The 19,430-nt window shown below is 39.8% G+C and overlaps 1 protein-coding gene across 2 annotated transcripts in view; it reads left to right on the forward strand.

Annotated features, from left to right (window-relative positions):
* LOC131698830 (beta-catenin-interacting protein 1) overlaps window positions 1-18,225 on the forward strand; it is a 29,279-nt gene extending 11,054 nt beyond the window's left edge. For both annotated transcript variants that reach the window (XM_058993195.1, XM_058993194.1), the window contains 2 exons: window positions 194-284; window positions 15,594-18,225. In XM_058993195.1, the coding sequence (XP_058849178.1) occupies window positions 194-284; window positions 15,594-15,652 (150 nt within the window). In that variant the 3' untranslated portion in view covers window positions 15,653-18,225. The remainder of the gene's footprint in view (window positions 1-193; window positions 285-15,593) is intronic.
* Window positions 18,226-19,430: the final 1,205 nt, after the last annotated feature.

Here is a 19,430-nt window from a genome sequence, read left to right on the forward strand (position 1 = left end):
CTGTTTTGGTCTATTGGCTATTTAAGATTATTCAGATTGATTCACCTGTGTGTCTATAATCAGACGGCCACTGTTCAGTATATCTTAAAGAATCAACAGTAAACGATTATTTGTTACAGTATCTAAGGTAGTAACCGTGGATTTGAAACCATTGCATACCTGATAGCAGTTGTCTGGATGTTTCCTCTGGTAGTTGACCCCAAGTGAAGAAGCCTTTCTGCGGAGCTACTCCGGAGTAGTTAACAGCCAGCTGAGTCAGCTTCCACAGCACCCCATCGACCAGGGTAAGCACTTCAGCACTTCAGCACTCTCTTACCTCCAGGGTAAGCGCTTCAGCACTCTCCCATCTCTCGTGGTAAAGAACCGCACCACTTCTGCTCTTGCTTTCTTACTTGCTAACAAAGCGATCGTTCTATTATTTAGATCACGCCTCTCCACAGCTGAGGGTCGTGAGTGTTGATTGAGGTCATTTACCATTCCAAGAGCGGCAGCTGTCACTCATAGTGGTAAATTAGCCCAGTCAACACCAGTGACCCTCACCTGATTTCTGTGGAACGATCAATCCGAATGATCGGTTTGTGCAGCACTTCTTGCTAACCGAAATGGTTAAGATCCGAATGGAAATGGAGGTTTTACAGTAGCACAGGTTTATAGCGAAAAGCACCCCTCCATCTGTCTTGCTGTACCGTGCTGTGGCTGCAAACGGTGACCCACATCCCACTTGAATATAGCTTTCAAATACAACTAACAACATGCATGTGCATAGTATTAGTTATATAATATGGTATATGCATTGAGAAAACTATTAAAAAGCCAGAATAAAAAAAATGTAGACTCTTCACAAATTCTTCAGATAGAAAGGCCTGCAGTATTGGGATGTTCTGTACCCTGAGCTGCAGCCTGCATAGCTGCCAGCGTCTGCATCAATATTAATCTGGTTGCTACTGTATGACGAAAATATGATAACAAGCCAAGCTTTAAGTTAGTCTACTCGGATATCCGTTCCTTTTGAAAATGGAAATCCACCAAAAATGTAATCAGGTAGCCCAAGATTGCATGAATATTGCTTTGAGGGTTTCCAGAATTCCAACAGCTTGCTGAGAGCTTTAGCTAGTTTGTCAAAGAATCTTTGGCACAGAATGACAAGAACCAAAGCTGCATGTCCATTTAAAAATCTCTTGGCAAGTTATTGTATTGACAGATACAAAGTCAAAAAAGCCAAACAAACCCTTTGTAAGGCATTGTTTTGGTGCCATTTATTTTGTAAGTTATAGTAGGTGCTTTAATATTGAAATGAATGTCTGCGTTGCCAAAATAAATCTAGTGATGGTATTTTCTCATCTACAGTAAGATCAAAACCGATAAGCATTTAATATTCCCACTTACCTGTTTACGCAATAAATGAGTGATCAAGCCAACCTTCTCAGCCCCAAGGCTGAACAGCATTATTACATTAGGAATCAGTTTGGGTGTGGGTTTTTGATTGCTGTTTTATTTTATATACAGCCAGATTCAGAGTCATTATATCATTATCTCGATTAGGAGAAGATTACAAGACTGTAAACTTATGTCCTATTTTTTTTCTATGAAAAAAAAGTCAGGTTGAAAGGGTTCTTGTATTAATATCTTTGGTTTTACATTAATCTATTACAGGGTATTTATTATTTTTTTAATACAGGGATGGAAATAAGACTCCTGTTGCAGAGCAGTTTCACCCAGTCCAGGTTTTACTTCAAGCTTGATTAGCCACAGTGTATAGGTAATCAGCACAGGTGTGTAGAAACCAGCCTGCTCAAAATAATAATAAATGTGTTACTTAGTGGAAGTCACCAGGGGGCGCTGTTTTCATAGAAATGATACGCAGAGCATTTCAGCTGTCACGCTGGGCCATGTGTGTCATTGCTGCTGCAGGAAGGTCATTGCTTGGATTAGCTTCTTTGATTGGGCAAATCTTATCAATAGTCTGCCAGATTTATTTTTCACTGCGAACAATTAATTTGAAATGCTTAATTATGCACTGAATCTATGCAGCTTTCTTAGGGAAATGAACATTAATATCATGTTGTAAGCTGTGGAATTATGAACCCACATTGCTCTAGGAATAGGGCACTGAATGGGTTAATATTGAATATTCCCTGTTATATGGCTGCATTGTGTGGGGTCAGATTACTGTGAATTGACTTCTGGCAAACCATATTCACTGATCGTTTGATTCAGTTTCGGTTTTAGAAACTGTAAGGCAGGATAACATTTCTGCAGCAAACAAGATTATCCTGCAGAAAGCAAGCCACAATAAGGCTTGCATTGTCTCAAACTGTCCCAAGATAATTCAACGTTACTTACAGCAGCTTAGCTCTATTTATTTAGTAATAAATGGGCATGTTACTCAGTGCTTTACTTACAGCAGTTTCCATTCAGAACTGTACTTTTATAAACAATAAATGTGTATATATATATATTTTTTATTCCTTCAGTGACTTTTTTTTTTTTTTTCAGGGATAATTTCAGGGCTAAAGTAATCTGTTAAACATGACAAGCTTAATTGTTTAAGATATTCTTAATCTTGTGTAACAGCTTTCCGAGTCATTTTATAGATCTTACAGTATGACCAGTGTCTGAGTAGACAGGGAGTGTGTGTGTGTGTGACTCACAAGCCATTGCTTAAAACGAGCGACTTTGAAAACCACGGCTTTTCATAGGATTTCCTGGTTAGTCAGCAACACAGGACACATCTGGGCTTGATTACAAATGCAAACATCTTTATCCAAAAGAAGACTATTGATGTATACGGATATCCAATTTCACCTTGTCTTCATATTTCATAATTAGTGCTTTGAGTCCGATGAGAGTTTTAACTGCCAGTTCTGCATTAACTGCTTCTATCATGAGATGAAAACAAATGGAGGGTTTTACAGGAACATCGAACAGCAGATTGCAAATCGTGTCAGTATTCCGGTACCTGAGCTTGCACGTTATCCGATACAGTATAATAAATATATTAGAAATATATTTTTTGGAAGCTTGTAGGTGTGCAGTTCATTTTTTACTTTCACCCTACCGGGAACATGGCAGTATTAGATTTGCAAACGCTATTAATGTAATCCTTTAGTTATGAAATGATGATTTAAACATGATCTCACTAGCGTTATTGAGATTTCTAGAGATGCAATTAGACTGACACAGTGTTAATTTAATTCTTTTTTTTTTTTTTTTTTTTTTTTTAAAGGCGGGGGACCTGCATGAACTGATAACGAATGATCAGATAGGTAGCTTGGGGTTTTGCAACCATAAATCAGAAACTGCTGAGCTTGAAACAGCTCAGTCGACAGAATAAGGTGCGATTTGCCACACATTTTCTTGCTTGCATTGCAATGCCTCCTGTCTATCAAGATTAATGATGACAAGTTGGGGGAAATCTGCTTGATTTTAATGCAGATTTATTTTTGAAATTAGAAAAGTGTGCATCTTCTTTCTTAATGCTGCTGTACACACGGTAATCATGTGAGCGGAAAATCCTTCTACCTTCCCAACCTGATCCTTCAAACTCATTAGACCTTCTTGGCAGCAGAAGTCTCCCCCTTGGCTCTGTTCTTGACTTCTGTTTCTACATAGTCTAGTCACAGATAAATGGACTCAAGATATTGTCTAAATGTGTGATTTATTGGGCATAGTGTTTTCACTTGCACTCTTAAGCCCGCCGCACGCAGCCCGACTCAAGCCATCCCGACTCCTCTCATCTGAGTTTGCACAGATTCTGTGATCAGTTGTGCTCAGTTTTGGTTTGACGTCACAATTGAGTTTTTCCCGACTGGGTGTCGCACACTACTAAGACTGAATTAGACTGACTGACAACTAGATCTTGGTGATTACTATGTATGCAAATGTAATTAATACTGCCCTGTACACATTTTTGCATTAACTTAGCCCAACATAGCGACCCTCATATTATGCATGGCATCGTATGCTGATTAGACGGCGGAGACAGCGCCGTGAGGCAACCAAAAAGAAGCGCTTAGCCTATTAATTTAGCTATTGACCATTTACACCGTGCCAACGTTTCAGACAGCGTTTGACTTTTGTATAGCTTGTCTACTACACTTTAGCCTGTGGTAAATAAAATCCAACCTGTTAATTCAGCGTGTGGATCTAGGGGCTTGTGATTTATGACCTATTGGAGATTACTTACATTTTAGCGCAACAAGAAAATATAGGCTGCCAGTAGATTTGATAATAAAAAGGTAAATTGATCATTTACCTTTGATTAGTAAACACCTAAAAAAAACTATTCAATTGTGCACATATTTGGTATTTTTGAAGTCGGAACACTCAATTCAAGACTAATGTATTTTTACCTGTGGAACTAAAGCTGTCAGGTTCACAGGTCCAAATACTAAGTCAAATCACAAGCCACGTCACTTTAACCTGCTTCACCATTGGTTGACACCCTTATGACTAATCGGTCTCAGTCAGTTTTGGTCTGCAACCGCTGCACACAGACAGACTGATCACATCTGAACTAAACTGCGACTGAAAAAGATGCTGCATTGGGGCACCTTAATGCAAGGTGCTGTTAGTGGTCCTCTTCTGTCGACCTCCAGAGCAGGAATCTCGTCCCCTTCAATGCACCATGGGTATGCTGCACAAACATAACTGTATGTATCAAGCAGTGCCATCGCATTGGGTTGCAGAACAAAATGTGAGGCTCTAACTGGAGATTACAAGAACAAAGACATTCTTAACAGAATACAGAGCAGCCATTGTTTGCAGAGGCTCCCAGTATGAAACAGGATGCAGTGATGGAGTACAGTACTGATAATAATGTAGCCTGAATGCTGCTTTGTTTTTGTTCCTTAAAGTTATAATCACTGTAAAATTATTAGAGTGCAGACCTTGGACTCGACCTAGCTGAAAAGATATTTGGGGCAGCCAACACCAGTGACCATGCTATGATAAGTCAAACACAGCTTGGAAGTCCGTCATCTGGATCCAGATTCTGTTTCATGCTTTGTGTTTTTCATTAGATAACATTACCTGTCAGATATAGGACACGGCTTGCATAAGCAGCATGCTTGTTGAAAAGCCTATAAAGTCCTCATTTGCATTTGATATATTTTTAATTGGCTGATTAGCATACCTGCAGATGTTAAATGAATTGCAATACATTTTTAATCTTAGCGATAAGATGTTTGTGTGATCGGCATATTCCGTATTAAACGGTAGGTTTAGTATTTTTATTTCATTTAAAAATGCTACATTGTGTACCCCTGTATATTTAAATTTTGTATGCATAAGATGGTTTCTGACTCCTCTAGTGAGGTATAGCTATTGATTAGTACTGATTGTAAAGGTGAGGGAAGGACAGCCTTTTCTGTTTCGAAATCAACAGTTATTTAATATCTGTCGATTTTTTTAAAATACTTCTTAAAGGGAGTAACAGCACACCCATACTGGGAATGTTTGCAGCAGTGTGGAGTAGTGGTTAGGGCTCTGGACTCTTGACCGGAGGGTCGTGGGTTCAATCCCCGGTGGGGACACTGCTGCTGTACCCTTGAGCAAGGTACTTTACCTAGATTGCTCCAGTAAAAACCCAACTGTATAAATGGGTAATTGTATGTAAAAATAATGTGATATCTTGTAACAATTGTAAGTCGCCCTGGATAAGGGCGTCAGCTAAGAAATAAATAATAATAATCAGTCATCATAAGACGCTCTCCGTCACTTTTCATTTAGCATTTAAAATCCCCAAAGATTAACTTCTGCAGTAAAAGATAACTAAACATGTAATTGATTTTAAACCTCTTTCTGAATTCAACAGTCTTTCTGCTTTACATTTAACAGAGAATATGTTACCTGAAGTTTGTTTTGAAGAAATCTTTCACAGATTCCGTCTTTGTATCCTAGTTTGCAGTCACAAATTACATTCAGCTAGTTTTAATTGCTCACTTGCATACTGTGTATGTAATGCGTTGTGGGACAAATATGTTCTGCACATTAGAATGCCGTGCTAATATGTTAATTTAACTATGCATATAAAGCCATATTTTAAAAAGAATAAATGAACATCTTGGATCGTGAAAATTAGCTTTGGGAAGTGGACAGAAATTGAACAAAGAAACATTATGCAAGAGTGTGTATTACATGATCTAATATCCCAATATGTTCATGTAATACAGGCTAACTTCACTATAACGAACCCTTCTTATACGAACACCTGTTTAACGATCCCAACAGCAAGAACCGATTTTTTCAATGCAAATTAGCCCTATTAGAACGATCACGTACAGGATCGACCCGGATACAACGATCTCTGTACTGACTGACGCTGAACTTTCTTCAGCGTCAAGTGTGTTAGTCTCTCAGTGAAAACAAACACCATGGTTGACTAATTCAAAGATGACCTATTGTTGTACGAATCATGCATGACGAATGCAATCGTTGCCTGTCCGTCATCTTCACACAAACTGCAACCAGGCAATGGGCGTGAGGAGCAATCTACGCTGGATGGTTTTTTCAAGAGAAAGGACACATAATTACTGTATTCAGCATGTAAGTGTACATTCTTTCCTTTTTCTTTACTGTTTTCTTTTAAACATACCTGTAGCAGGGCAATTGTCCTGCACAGGGGGAAATTAGTGTTGGTCTAATTTATATGTGGAAACGGGTTTGTTTTGTGTGCTTTTTGGTGTTTTCGCCACCCTCCAGTTTGAACCCCGGTGCAGCTGATCTTGATCAGACAGTATAACTATCTTACTGAGTGAGAGGCAGCGGTTGAAGGGTTTCCATGGCGGCGCTAATCACCGTAGCCCAATCAAGTCTCCCGTGGTTCGGAGCAGCAGCACGGCTAAGAAAGACGAGCAGCACCTCATTAACAAGGCAGGAGCGAAGCTGGCGTGGTAATTATCAACTGATGGTGGGAGACGTTTCATTTTCACCTTCTTTCTTTTCTTTTGGACTTGCTTTTCTGCTGCCTGGTAATAATTCGCTTCCTACGTTCAGCCAACAAGTTTTGCTGTGTGGGTATTTTTATTTTTATTTTTTAGGTTTGTTTTTTCTCTTTCTCTCAGCCACGTCCTAAACAAGCTTCAAAGTGAATACTGATTAGACTATTAGACTCTCTGCAATGCCCCAGTCTGCTTGACACAAGTGCAGGACAGCCTCAGAATGCATATTGTATTTGCAAGTAAAAAAAATCATACAAAGCCCTGCAGGTGACCATAGTCATTCGGGAATTTGCATCGACTCAAGCTGAAAAAACATTTGTCTGGGAATGTATTTCACTGTCTGTGTCTGGAGGTGATTAAGCATTGCAGTTCTTGGGCTTATCTATTTGGGTAGGATTAAGTTAACTCATTTTTGCAAAATGCTTCTTATGGGTGCTGGATACTGTCTGGAGCGCACCTTAGAGGCATCAACATGTTCAAATCAAGGTATTACTGTACCTTGGATGCAGTGCTGCACAAAATGATTATTGGGATAAGCTCTCTAAAAGCTAGGGCCATTGGTGTTGACTGGGCTAATTTACCATTTCAGGTGAAACCTGATAGGGTCCTCCTTGATTTACAAAGCGCACACACGAATATCTGCATAAGAGGGTATTGAAGAAGGTAATCCCTTTTGCATTGAATTAAAGGAGCTCTTCAGTGCTTCTCTGCCATCTTTTCTCATGTGCAGAGTGATTGTCACACAAATCGATGTTCTCATTCTCAAGTTGTAAACAGCTCATCCCTTTGTTGGTTCTAGGTTAAAATGGCACACTGTTCATACACCTCACAGAGCATGTTTTCACTTTCAACACTTCATGTCCTGTTTTTTTACTTGGCTGAGCAAAGCGTACACCCCAGACATGCTCACCTCAAAGTGTAAGCTGCTGGTTTGGCAACGTCTCTAATCAAGCTTGCTGTTTATTTAAATGAATCAAATACAAGTGCAATCGACGTGTTGGAAATGAGTGCTTAATTATAACCAGCAAAGCAAAAAATGCAGAAGCAGTTTTTTTTAATACTGATCTGAGTTTTTACAGTTCGTTTTCCCCCATGTTACATGATCTGATGCCTCAACATTCTCCTCTATTGATCCCACATGGCATCTATGGATGAGATGTAAACCAAGCTCTCCTGGTGTAGTGAAGACTAGAGATATTGATCCAGGTGCTCCAGACATACAATACAATACATTCTTCCTAAGAGCTTCACTTTGTTCCCAAACACACACTCCCACAGAAACAGAGATGAAAGAACAAGGGACAGCCTTGTATTAACATTGTCTGCTGATAATCCGAAGGATACGTTGACTTCCGTCATTGCCTTGTGGAAGAGACTGATGCACGTTTTGAAAAGAAGCACTTATAGGTGACACTGGAAAAGTAATTTAACGATGGCAGGTTTGAAAGGTTCGAAAGGTTAGTTTATTGTGCAGTACTAGTCGTACAGCCAGCCTCACTTTATTCCTGATGACCGAGCAGAAACTTGCTGTGTCATGTTCTTCAGTGCACAACTGGATAAGGGCGTCTGCTAAGAAATAAATAAATAATAAATAATAACATAGAGCTTTAATTACCCATGCCAGATTGGGATTTAAACCTGATCCCCATAGATCATGTAGCTTCCTTATCCTGGACCAACTGAGAACTTATGAAAATTTCTAAAAACCCTTTTCTTTCGCATCCTCATTGTTTTTCATTTACATCATTGGTGCTTTTGTTTTATTTATGTTACCAGGGAAGACCCAAGTGGCAATTAAGCCTCATTTAAAGAGGATCAGATTTAATAGAAAACAAGAGATGAATGCAGGAATAAAGCTGTTTGTATAATAGGTCGGGAGATCTAGTGTATACAAACATTGACGGATGCATCCAGACACGATAAGAATCATCAAGGAAATGTATCTCTTTACTAATCCTCGCTAATGTGTCTGTAAACAGAGTGCTGTATGAAGATGGCAATAGTATATCTTGCTTGTTTGCCAGTTTTGCAGTAGACACATTAGTTTTTCTGTTGTCTACGATAGCTGTGCTCCCCTTTCAGTTGCTATATTTTAAAAATAAAACGTCAGACTCTGCATTTACTCCTTATTGGCTACACATCAGTACGTTCCAGTAACAAAACTTTCAACTAGAGCGAGAGGCGACTGAGTTTATAGACCTGTGGTTTAGTTACCAAATTGTGGAATTAATCAATTTAAAAGTATGTGTTCCTGTATCTCATTTTAAAATGAATACACATCATGTTCTGACACTTAATATAAATAGCTGCCCCTGCTTCCAAGCTCATGATGGTGTGTGACTGTCAATCAGAAGATAGGCTCTGAATTGCGCTTCCCAAGTTGATCTCGCTCACCTAAAAAACTGGATTAAGCTTCAAACACTTAATTGCGTTTGGGCATTAGGAAGCAGCTCTGTGGACTTTGAGTACAAAGCATCAGGGGCCTGAACCATCAGTCAAATTGAATGAGAGATCTGTCCAGTACAGTAACACAGTTAACTGGGAGCTTTTGCATTTCGTCATTGCCAAATCGCTTTCTCAATGACTTCAGTGTAAAGCTTCACTCTACACTTATGCAAGTGATGCCACTAGCTGCATGGATGGAAATAAGACTCCCATCGTATAACATTTTGATCCATTCCTGTTTAATAAGACACACCTCAGCTTGTTACCTACACGCTGTGGCTAATCAAGCTCGTAGTAAAACATGGAACTGCTATGCAATAGGAGTCTTATTTCCATCCCTGAGCTGCTTTAGAGGCTGTGTCACCAAGATGCTAGCAGCCCTCACATCTTCCAGTTGAAATAGTTAAAATTGAGTTGTGGAAAACAGCGGGATAGTACAGTAGCAGTGCTTGAGCTGGTACAAGCGTTAAAGTAGAATCATTCTAGCAATAAGCAGATACTATGTTGTTTATTATCTCTGTTTGATAGCGTAGTCTTGTAATGTAGAAATCTGGGGGCCTCGTGTGTTTCAGGTTTTATGCAGAAGGCGTGTTTTTACCCAGACTAACAAGTAGAGGTGCTCTGATCTCTGTGAACCAGAGGTCTCGCATATGCTTGCTGTTAGGTGGGTGTAATCAGATTTGATAAAAGGCATATGTTGTTTTTTATATATTTAACTGAGCTAATTAGAATTGTGAATCTTTAATGAGAGAGATGTGGGAAGCAGCACTTCCATTTTTTTGTTTTTGTTTGGTACTAATTGTTTTGAAAGACGTTAGAAAATCACAAAAAAATAAGTGAGATGCTACAGTTAGCTAATCCTTAAAGCTAAAGGGGCTGTAACGCTCATGTAAACTGTTAACATTTTAAAAACTTCTCGCTTTTAATTAGTATTAAAAAAAGTAATTGGGACATATATATTGAGACATATGGAAGCCACAAATACATGATAACCTCATATGAGGATGTCATTGTTTCCCTTACAAAGCAATGGGGAAAAAAAATACAGATTTCTGTCAGACTATTTTTTTTTTTATCGAAATAGTTAGTCTTTAAGAGTACTACAGCATTGCATCTTGCAGCACAAGGCCTAGGAAAAACTATATCCTTGGACTTGCATGTCTATGTGTGAGAGGTGGTGTGATAGGAATGAAAGAAATAACACCTAATGCTGTAAGTGTCAAGTTTTATCAGCTAGTCATTCTACAGCAGCACGGACAGCCAGCTGAAAAGCTTTTTACAGCTCTGTAACGTGTAGCCTAATTTTAGATACAAAAATATGAAGAACTATGTATAAACAACCTTGGCATGTAGGAAAGGCAGGGGATGTCGAAAACCACAATGCACACAGCCTGCTCGTCCTGCTAGTAGTGAGGAATAAACAACAAATAATTACTCCCGTTCAGTGCTGCCCTTTGACTTCACAATTGTGCTCTCGCCTCTGGGAGTCAGGAGTCTTTTAATAGATCTGCTCTGACTACCACAGAACTGAAAGAACTCTGCATGTGCGCGGTGTAGAAGCGAACGTGTCCATGGCTACAGTGTATAAGGAAGCTGTACAATTCAATGAAATGCCTAAAAGGAAAATGTTAACCGATTTTCTGGGAAGACTTCAATTTGTGTGTTTTTTTATTATTTCAGGATGTTTCTGAGAAAAAGCCTTTCTATGCTGCAGAATATAATTTTTCTGCGGTTTAGCCGTGTTTAGCTGTTAGAGTTGCGAAACGCAGGTTAATGCTGCAGGTGAAGACCCTTCATGACCATGCCCTGCCCTGCAGTAAGAGGGTCACACTGGTGCTGATATTCTGTACTCGAAAGGAGGCTGGTAATTCTGTAAACCCAGTGTAAAGGTTGCCACAGTCCAGCCCATGTGATGCTGTACAGCGTGTGTATCCTGGGGAGGTCTGCAAACACACGACTCGAGAGGAAAGGGCAGAGCTAAATACATTTATTCAGGAGAAATGTTTTAAAGAAATATCAGGGCTTGATTTAGAAAGGTTAAAAAAAATAGTCTTGTTTTTAAACTCTGTCACACCCCCATGTGGATTCCAGCAGAATCAAAAAGAAAACATTGTGTAAACTTAACAGTGCTCAGTGAGAGAGAAAAAAAAAATAATCAAAGATAGAAACCCTACCAGCTGCTGGTTCTCAGGGTTTAGCAGTCATCCAGTTGATGATGTAATCTGATTTGCAGCAGTTGCTAGGCGACGCTGCTCAGTGTTCTGGCTGGGGGGATATTTAAGGCCCGAGCTGCATGGAGAGAGGTTAATGTTGTGGAGTGCAGAAGAACACTCCAGTGCTTTTTCCTAAAGGTGGGGCAGGGGGCATATCAGAGAGACTGTTGAGTTCTAGTTAATTGGTTTAATTTATTCGAGTCGTCTTGACTCGTTGAATGTGACCTGGGCAGCGCTGTATATATCAGTGGCATGTATCTTGGGTATGCAAGTTTCTGTTCCTTATGAAATAGGGATTTAAGGTTTGAATATAAAGGTTTCTAATATTGTAAGACGATTGATATCCTCCGTAATTTTAAACACTCAATAATAATCTCTGAAGTAAAAAGTATACAAATCTAAGTCAAGCACTTTTGGAATATGTTTTTTCATACAAATCCAGAAAAGAAAGAGGTGCAGTACCTAAAGGAGGCTTTAAGAGCTTTCCTGGACGGCCCATGGGTGCATTGAAACCGAGCACAGAGGTTAGGAACGTACTCAAACATACCAGAAGGGCATGCTGCTTCTTGCAGCCCCGCTTCCCAGGAATCAACACCCTAGCGACATAAGCTCTTCTAACACTGCGGCTGTGGTGACGTGGCTGGGGAACAGGGGAACAGGACATTGCAAATCTGGCTCGACTGTAGAGGTGACATCACATTGCCATAGCATCTGCTTCCATCTGCTACCCTACAGATATCCTTTACTGCCTTGCAGTGCTGTGACCGGCTCTGGCAGGCTCCTCTATCATTTATCTCAATGAGCTAATCCTGGCACTGCTGGTAGAGTAGCAGCTACCAGCCACTAGTCATCCAGCCGTAGCAGCAGTACATTCCAAACCTCCTGTGTTATGTTATACAGCCTAAGTTTAGTGCATTGCAGAGTTCACAGAGGCTTTGTGAGAATGGTCCCTCACTGTAGTTACATCATTTTGTCCATCTGGTGGTGCTGTTTGCTATGTTAACAAAATAAATAAATACATTGCATTTGCAACAGTTGAGCACCGGGAGGTACTGTGTACTCCAGAAGAGTACATGTTAATGCAAGCGCACACCTGTCAGTTCTGAGAAATTGAATTTCCTGTACGTTCTCCTCTTCATCGTCATCCTCAGAACTTCGTCGCCTGGCTCGGATCGAGGTGGCCTGTCATATCTAGTTAATAGCGTGCCCTCTGCTGGGAAGAGCATGGAAGGTGGAAGTCCACATGAAAGGGATGCGCAGCCAAGATCTTAAACTGTACCCTCTTGATGCTGATTATTGTACGGTGGTTATTAGGTCGGCATGAAACCTTTATGGAAAAGTCCTCATTATTTGTGTTTGATGTTGAGCAGATTGCTAATTCGCCGTGTCTGTCTTTATCACGGTGCCATGTGGTGTACAGCTTGAAGAGGAAAGTGGCAGAAGGCACACCCTGGTGATCAATGTTTAATCAGGACAGTGTCCTACTTTTGCTTTTCCTGCTCCAGTTAAATTCATCAAGGTGTTCGGTTTCTATGATTATTGTCTGCTCTAGCTGGGGAGAAGGGTTTCTGTATGGGGACCCTGCTTGCAAACATTACGTAACAAAACTTGTTCGGAAAATGAATGGAATGGAAAGTATACAAGCTTGCACCTGACCTAATTTTGGTAATTGCACAGGAGACTACAAAGATCAGATCCTTATAATTGCGCTCTCCATTAAATTCATAAACACATTCATATCTGTAAGATTGTATACATCAACAAGAGCATATTCCTACGATTTATGACTGATGTGAAAATAATGAATTTTGTATTTTATTAAACCAGTCTATATTATGATTATTATTATTATTATTATTATTATTATTATTCCATTTGCGATTTCTTCTATAATCCCATAAACCAGAAATGCTACTGTGAACATACGCATTATAACAAATATTAATTTAACTTGAATTTCATTTAAACAGGTCTCGTTTTCTTTGCTAGATTACTGTAGAATTCACTTTGAGGTTCTTGCTACTGTATTCAGACTTATTTGAAATGATCTGACTGTTTATGGCAAATGCCTTTCTATAGAGTTTAAACCAATTGCATTCTTTTTTTGCTACATAAAACATAACTGACTGTGTGTCTTGAAGCGTTTTTAATAGACAGAGGGAGTTTCATTCTGTTTGGAGGAGAATTCCATACTTCATGCTTGGAAACTTCAATTTAGATTTAGACTTTTCGGGTCAGGGGTTCAGGTCATGTAAACCTGTTCAGTGGAGAATGTCCTTGCTTGCAAAGCAATACATCAAGGAGCTGCCGTGAATCCAGGCTGATGGAGCAGGCGTCTTTCTTTCTGCTTCAGAGAAACCAAAACTGTCTGTGATTTTACAATAATTCTGTCTTTTGACAAAAGGTTTCTAGCAGTGTCTTGTGTATCTCTGCATTTACACACACCGTCATGAGGGGGATGGATAACAAAGTGCAAGTGTCACTGCATTTTCTCTAGCATTGCACATTAATACTGACGAATTTACACATTTGAACCTCGTTCGTGAAAAGAACTAGAACTGCGAGAAGTGCTGGCATGTTAAGATCTGTTTCGATCGGGGGCTGCAAATGAGAAAATTAATTTTCTTCTAAACGGTTTAGTATCTCTGCATCTGCACGTAGACAGTGCAGAGATGAAAGTGAAATGGCTCACTGCCTCAATGTAAATTGAGTATGGCTTCTCTTTATCACACAGCCTCCCTGCTCCCGCCCACCTCAATTCTTACCACGGTTTCAGGCACGCTGTGTATTCTGTGACCTTTCGGTGGGTCATGCATTTCATGATGAGCGCAGTTCAAAAGGCCATTCTGCAGAAGCCAGTTTAATTTGAGACGCAATTGCAATTTCCTATCCACCCCGAAACTAAATTAACACAGTATATGTTTTCATATTTGGCTTAAGTGAACTTATAACATTTGAAAAAAAGGTGCAAGTACGAACGTGTGTTTTTCATTCTTGCAACGCAATTGACAAGTAATATTTCTGCAGTACTGTACTGTTAATTCAGTTATTCCTAACATAGTTTATCTAATGAATTGTGTATGAGGAGTCAGGGAATAACCAGCCTGGAAAGACTGGTTCAAAACATTAATTGAATGTCCTTTTTCTTTTCTGGCTTAATTTCCGAACCACGGTAATATCTCATTCAAGCAGAAGAGATGTACAAGGCAAGAGAGTGAAACTTATCAAGCACTGTTGACAGCTAATCAATAGGTGGAAAAGGCTGACCTGGTGAAATCAGGCTGCTTAAGAGAAGCCGCTTTACATACAGTGGCATGAAACCTTTGGAGTGGCTTTGCTGTTGCAATCACTCCATTGCAGGGAATAGTAAACAGCATTGTGAGAAGTAGTTAAACAGAACTAAGAAACATGGGAACAGTACCTGCTGTGGGTGGGGATGCCTTTAGTGTTTTTGCACTTTTACCACATTTTGTCCCATGGTTATACTATGCATTGGTTTACCCTGGTTTGCTATACCTCTCTGTATTTTACAGTGCTTACCTATGCTTTTCACTGTGCTTTATTACACTACAATTACAAGACCGTCCTGTCTGCAAACCTGTGTAACACAGGACACTTGGCAATAGCGCATAAAGCAAATACTCATTAAGCTGAAAAAAAAAAAAAAAAACATGTCTGGAAATGTTAAAGCTGTTATCGGATTGTAGTTATATTTTCTTTGTCGGTAACAGCCCAATTGAATTAGGGTTTAGAAACTAATCGGCAAATGCTGAAACGTTTGTCAGATGTGATTGTGAGATATTTATCTTGAAAATTGCTTCTGTTCACTCTCTCTACTTTCCTTAGTAATGCTGTAATCTGCGCTTGTTATTTTGCGTTCGACAAAGTTGGGAGCTTAGCTCCTTTGAACACTTTTTACTGATAAGCTGGACCTCTGCACACAATCGGCTCGGTAACTCGGCGATGGGATAATATACCAATCTCTCTCCTACAGGTGCTGAGGACGTGGTGATGGCTTTCTCCAGATCTGAAACGGAGGACCGGAGGCAGTGAGTCACAGCGACGAAGCTTGACAGCACCATCGCTGCAGAGGGGCGGGGCCAGCCGGGGGGGGGAGGAGGATTCCAGAGCACAAACCAATCACTCACCTTCCCCCTCCCTGACTTCCTGAACAGTGACGTCACAGCCATCTGTCTGCGATGGGCAGGCTTCTGCAGGACAAGTGAACGGACTAACCTGTTTTTTTGTTTTGCTTTTTTTGCTTTTGTTATTGGCTGAAGGGAACAAATCCCTGCAATTCCGTTTGACTGTATTATTTATTTGTTTAGTGGGTCAATGGATGGAAGGACTGTGAAAGTTGTGTGTGAGATCCTGAACACAAAAAAGCACCTCTCCCTTTCCTCCCCATGCCATACATGTCTGTGCTTCTCTGATCCCAGTTGCATTCTTTGCATTTTTGTTCAAGGATTTGGTTAAAGGAACTGGGCTAGGTTTGATGCTGATGGTGTGTTTTTGTTTGTTTTTTTATATGTATTTTTAAAAAAAAAGCTGCGCTTGACAACATAATTCAGTTTAACTCAAAACATCACACTAGAAGAGATTAATACCTGTGCCGCTGTCTTTTTAAGATTGCTGTGTATTGTATAATTATTAAATCTATTGTACAGGAAAAAAATATGGAAAATGAATGAAGTGGTCCGTGCCATGCTGATGTGTTTTAGCCATGCAGGATTGAAACAGAGCAACCTCAAACTGAGGAGTTGTCTACGTGGTCTAATTTATTATAATCTTTTTTTTTATTTTACTGTTCTATGATAGCAGTTTTTCCATACGCAGTTGCGAAAGAAATGCAAGCAATTAACTAAATAGGACATACATAACTGAAGCAGTGTTGGGGAACCTAGTTCTGAAACAAATATGCAATACAAACTGGTTACTGTAGCTGTGATTGTTTAACTCTAAAAGCATACGCTGTTCATTGGAACTCACCTTACGGAATGTTTCTTACAGAACATTCTTAGATTGATTTTTAACCCTGTTGTGTCCAGGAGACTCAATTTCCCTACATGGCAATTATTATAATGTGTGAATGCTAATATCCTGTGAGTTTTAAGCATCCCTTGCAAGTATCAAGCCCTTATATAACTACAGATCAGTGTTAGATCTATTTTTAAAACCCAGCCTTCAGAAGAGATCTCTTTTTATATTAAAGCAAACTTGTGATTTTGTACGTGCAGTGAATAAGCTTGCTGTTTAACTGGAACGTTATCTTTTAAGCTTCTTAGAAATATTACCCAATTAATGCTTTGTATTTAATGCGTTTTATTTTTTGTTTTGTTATTTTCTGTACTCTCCACATTTCTATTTCACTTTTAAATATGGGCAACTTTTATGTTCTAAAAAGTACATGCCTAGTTTGCTGTTTACATTATGGGCCTGTCTTAAACAGCATTGTCTTTATTCATTGAATTGTGGATTTCCATACCCAGTAGTTTTGGCCAATAATTAATCTGTGCTCTAGAAGCGGAATGCCATCTGAACTGGAGCTTTTAAAAGGCACTGGAACTCAAATAGAATCAGCTGCCAGAACACCTGATAGTAAAAGTATCTGATGCCAATTCTGATCACATTTTACTGTTTTCATTTCTGTATTGATTTGCTATGCATTGTTGTATTTTTTTTTTAATCACTCTTTAACAGAACTTCAAGTTTGAAAACATGTACCTGTATTTCTAGTCCTGCATTGGCTGTACAATTGTCGAAATGTCTGTGTTTTTGATTGAGCTATGTAATTTCTCTATGATCCCTTAGCCTCACTTTCAGATATTCGGTTTGGAATGGGTGGTAATAGTCCTAGGGGCAGATGCCAAAAGCATCTTTGCAGAAAAGGTATTGTTTTATTAGGTGTGGCTGGCTGCTGAGAATGAAGCCATGCTTCTATCTGGGATAAAGGCTTCCAACACTATACTGCTACATTAGCCCATGATCATTAATATTTTAATACAATTGGCTTTGATCACTCCATGTGTTCGGTTATTGAATCCTTTCCATCTTAATGCATTAAATAACTTTTTCAAGTGACAGAATCAAGTGAGAAGCCGTCCCTACCCCTTGATTTGTAGGGATGCCAGAAGCCGTCCCTACCCCTTGATTTGTAGGGATGCCAGAAGCCGTCCCTACCCCTTGATTTGTAGGGATGCCAGAAGCCGTCTCTACCCCTTGATTTGTAGGGATGCCAGAAGCCGTCCCTACCCCTTGATTTGTAGGGATGCCAGAAGCCGTCCCTACCCCTTGATTTGTAGGGATGCCAGAAGCCGTCCCTACCCCTTGATTTGTAGGGATGCCAGAAGCCGTCCCTACCCCTTGATTTGTAGGGATGCCAGAAGCCGTCCCTACCACTTGATTTGTAGGGATGGCAGAAGCCGTCTCTACCCCTTGATTGGTAGGGATGGCAGAAGCCATCATTTGGTTTGATTCCCATGTGGAGAGATGGAGTTGACTTCAGTGTTAGCATGCTAGGATGGAAAGGTTTGAAACTGGTCGCCACATGGAAAAGGGCAATGTTTTTTGTTTGTTTTTGCCAGTTATTTTATCACTGACATTAAAGGGAGAAACAGAAAATGGAAGTATTGCTTCTGACCTTTTATTTTGCATCTTGACAGACAAATTGCAGTAACCTTTCTAGCTACATTACCCTCTATACAGTAACAGTGGTCTTGAAACCTGTACCTGTGTAAAACATGAAAAACATAATCTGAAATACTGATGTATTAGTAAGTGAAGTCACTACAATATACTACAATGCGCTCCACATCTCTGCCCTTGTGATACATAATTAATCCTTATTTTAAAGTCATTTTATTTTAGATTTTGGAAGTTTGTAAAATGCCAATGTCTTTAAAAACCTTTGGGGACCACTGATAGTGGTGATACTTCAGTTTTGATACCCACATGTCCACTGGAAAAACACTAACTTTATAAACCTAATGAAATGTGGCTGAAGTGGGGGGGGGGAAGGGGATGTTTATGGTCTGGAGGCTAGAGCAGTGGACTGAGGCAGCTAAATCGAACCTCTGCTAAGCCACGTGACCTTGAGCATCAGTCTGTCAAGCTGGGAAATTGGGTGCAAGCACCAGGCACATTATTACACTGAAGAAGAAAATTGATGCTTTCAGGACATGACAACTGCTGTTCTGGTGTTCTGTATATATATTTTTAATCAACTCCTTTTAAAGCCTGCTACATGTTTTCATAATGTGCCTGCATGAATTCCTGGGAGTCCTCATGCTGAAATGCATTCTCTACCCTGTCATGAATTCCTTTTCCATTAGTCCTGTTCTGACCCAGAACCTCCCTCCCTCCCTCCCTCCCTCTGCTCGCCTGTCTGCCCTGCTGTCAGATTCTGCTGCATTCCCTCAGCCTTTTTGAGAACAAAAAGAAATCCTTTGCATTGGGAACAGGAGCCAGGCCCCTTCTCAAGGCACGTTACCGTTCAGAGGTCAGAGATTTTAACGATGTGGCAGTGCATGTCTGGAAGGAGAGGATGCTACTTTTACAGGTTTAGACTGCACGCTGTTTTTAATTCAGTTGCTTGCTTTGTTTTAGTTGTGCTCCTTGTTCTGCATTACAAAGATTATTGTTTTAACTAAACAACTGAACTCTCTAATAATAGCAGCAGTGCAGCCAGTCATTGAGTTTATTCATGAGTGCTTTGGATAAGTAATTTGGCACAGGTGGGATTTATCAAATAGAACTATTGCTAGAAACAGGTTTTTGTTTTTAACTGACTCCCCTCATTTGCATTCTAAGAACGACACTACATGAAAACACT

The sequence above is a fragment of the Acipenser ruthenus genome, chromosome 20 (assembly GCF_902713425.1).
Source record: "Acipenser ruthenus chromosome 20, fAciRut3.2 maternal haplotype, whole genome shotgun sequence".
Lineage (NCBI taxonomy): Eukaryota > Metazoa > Chordata > Actinopteri > Acipenseriformes > Acipenseridae > Acipenser > Acipenser ruthenus.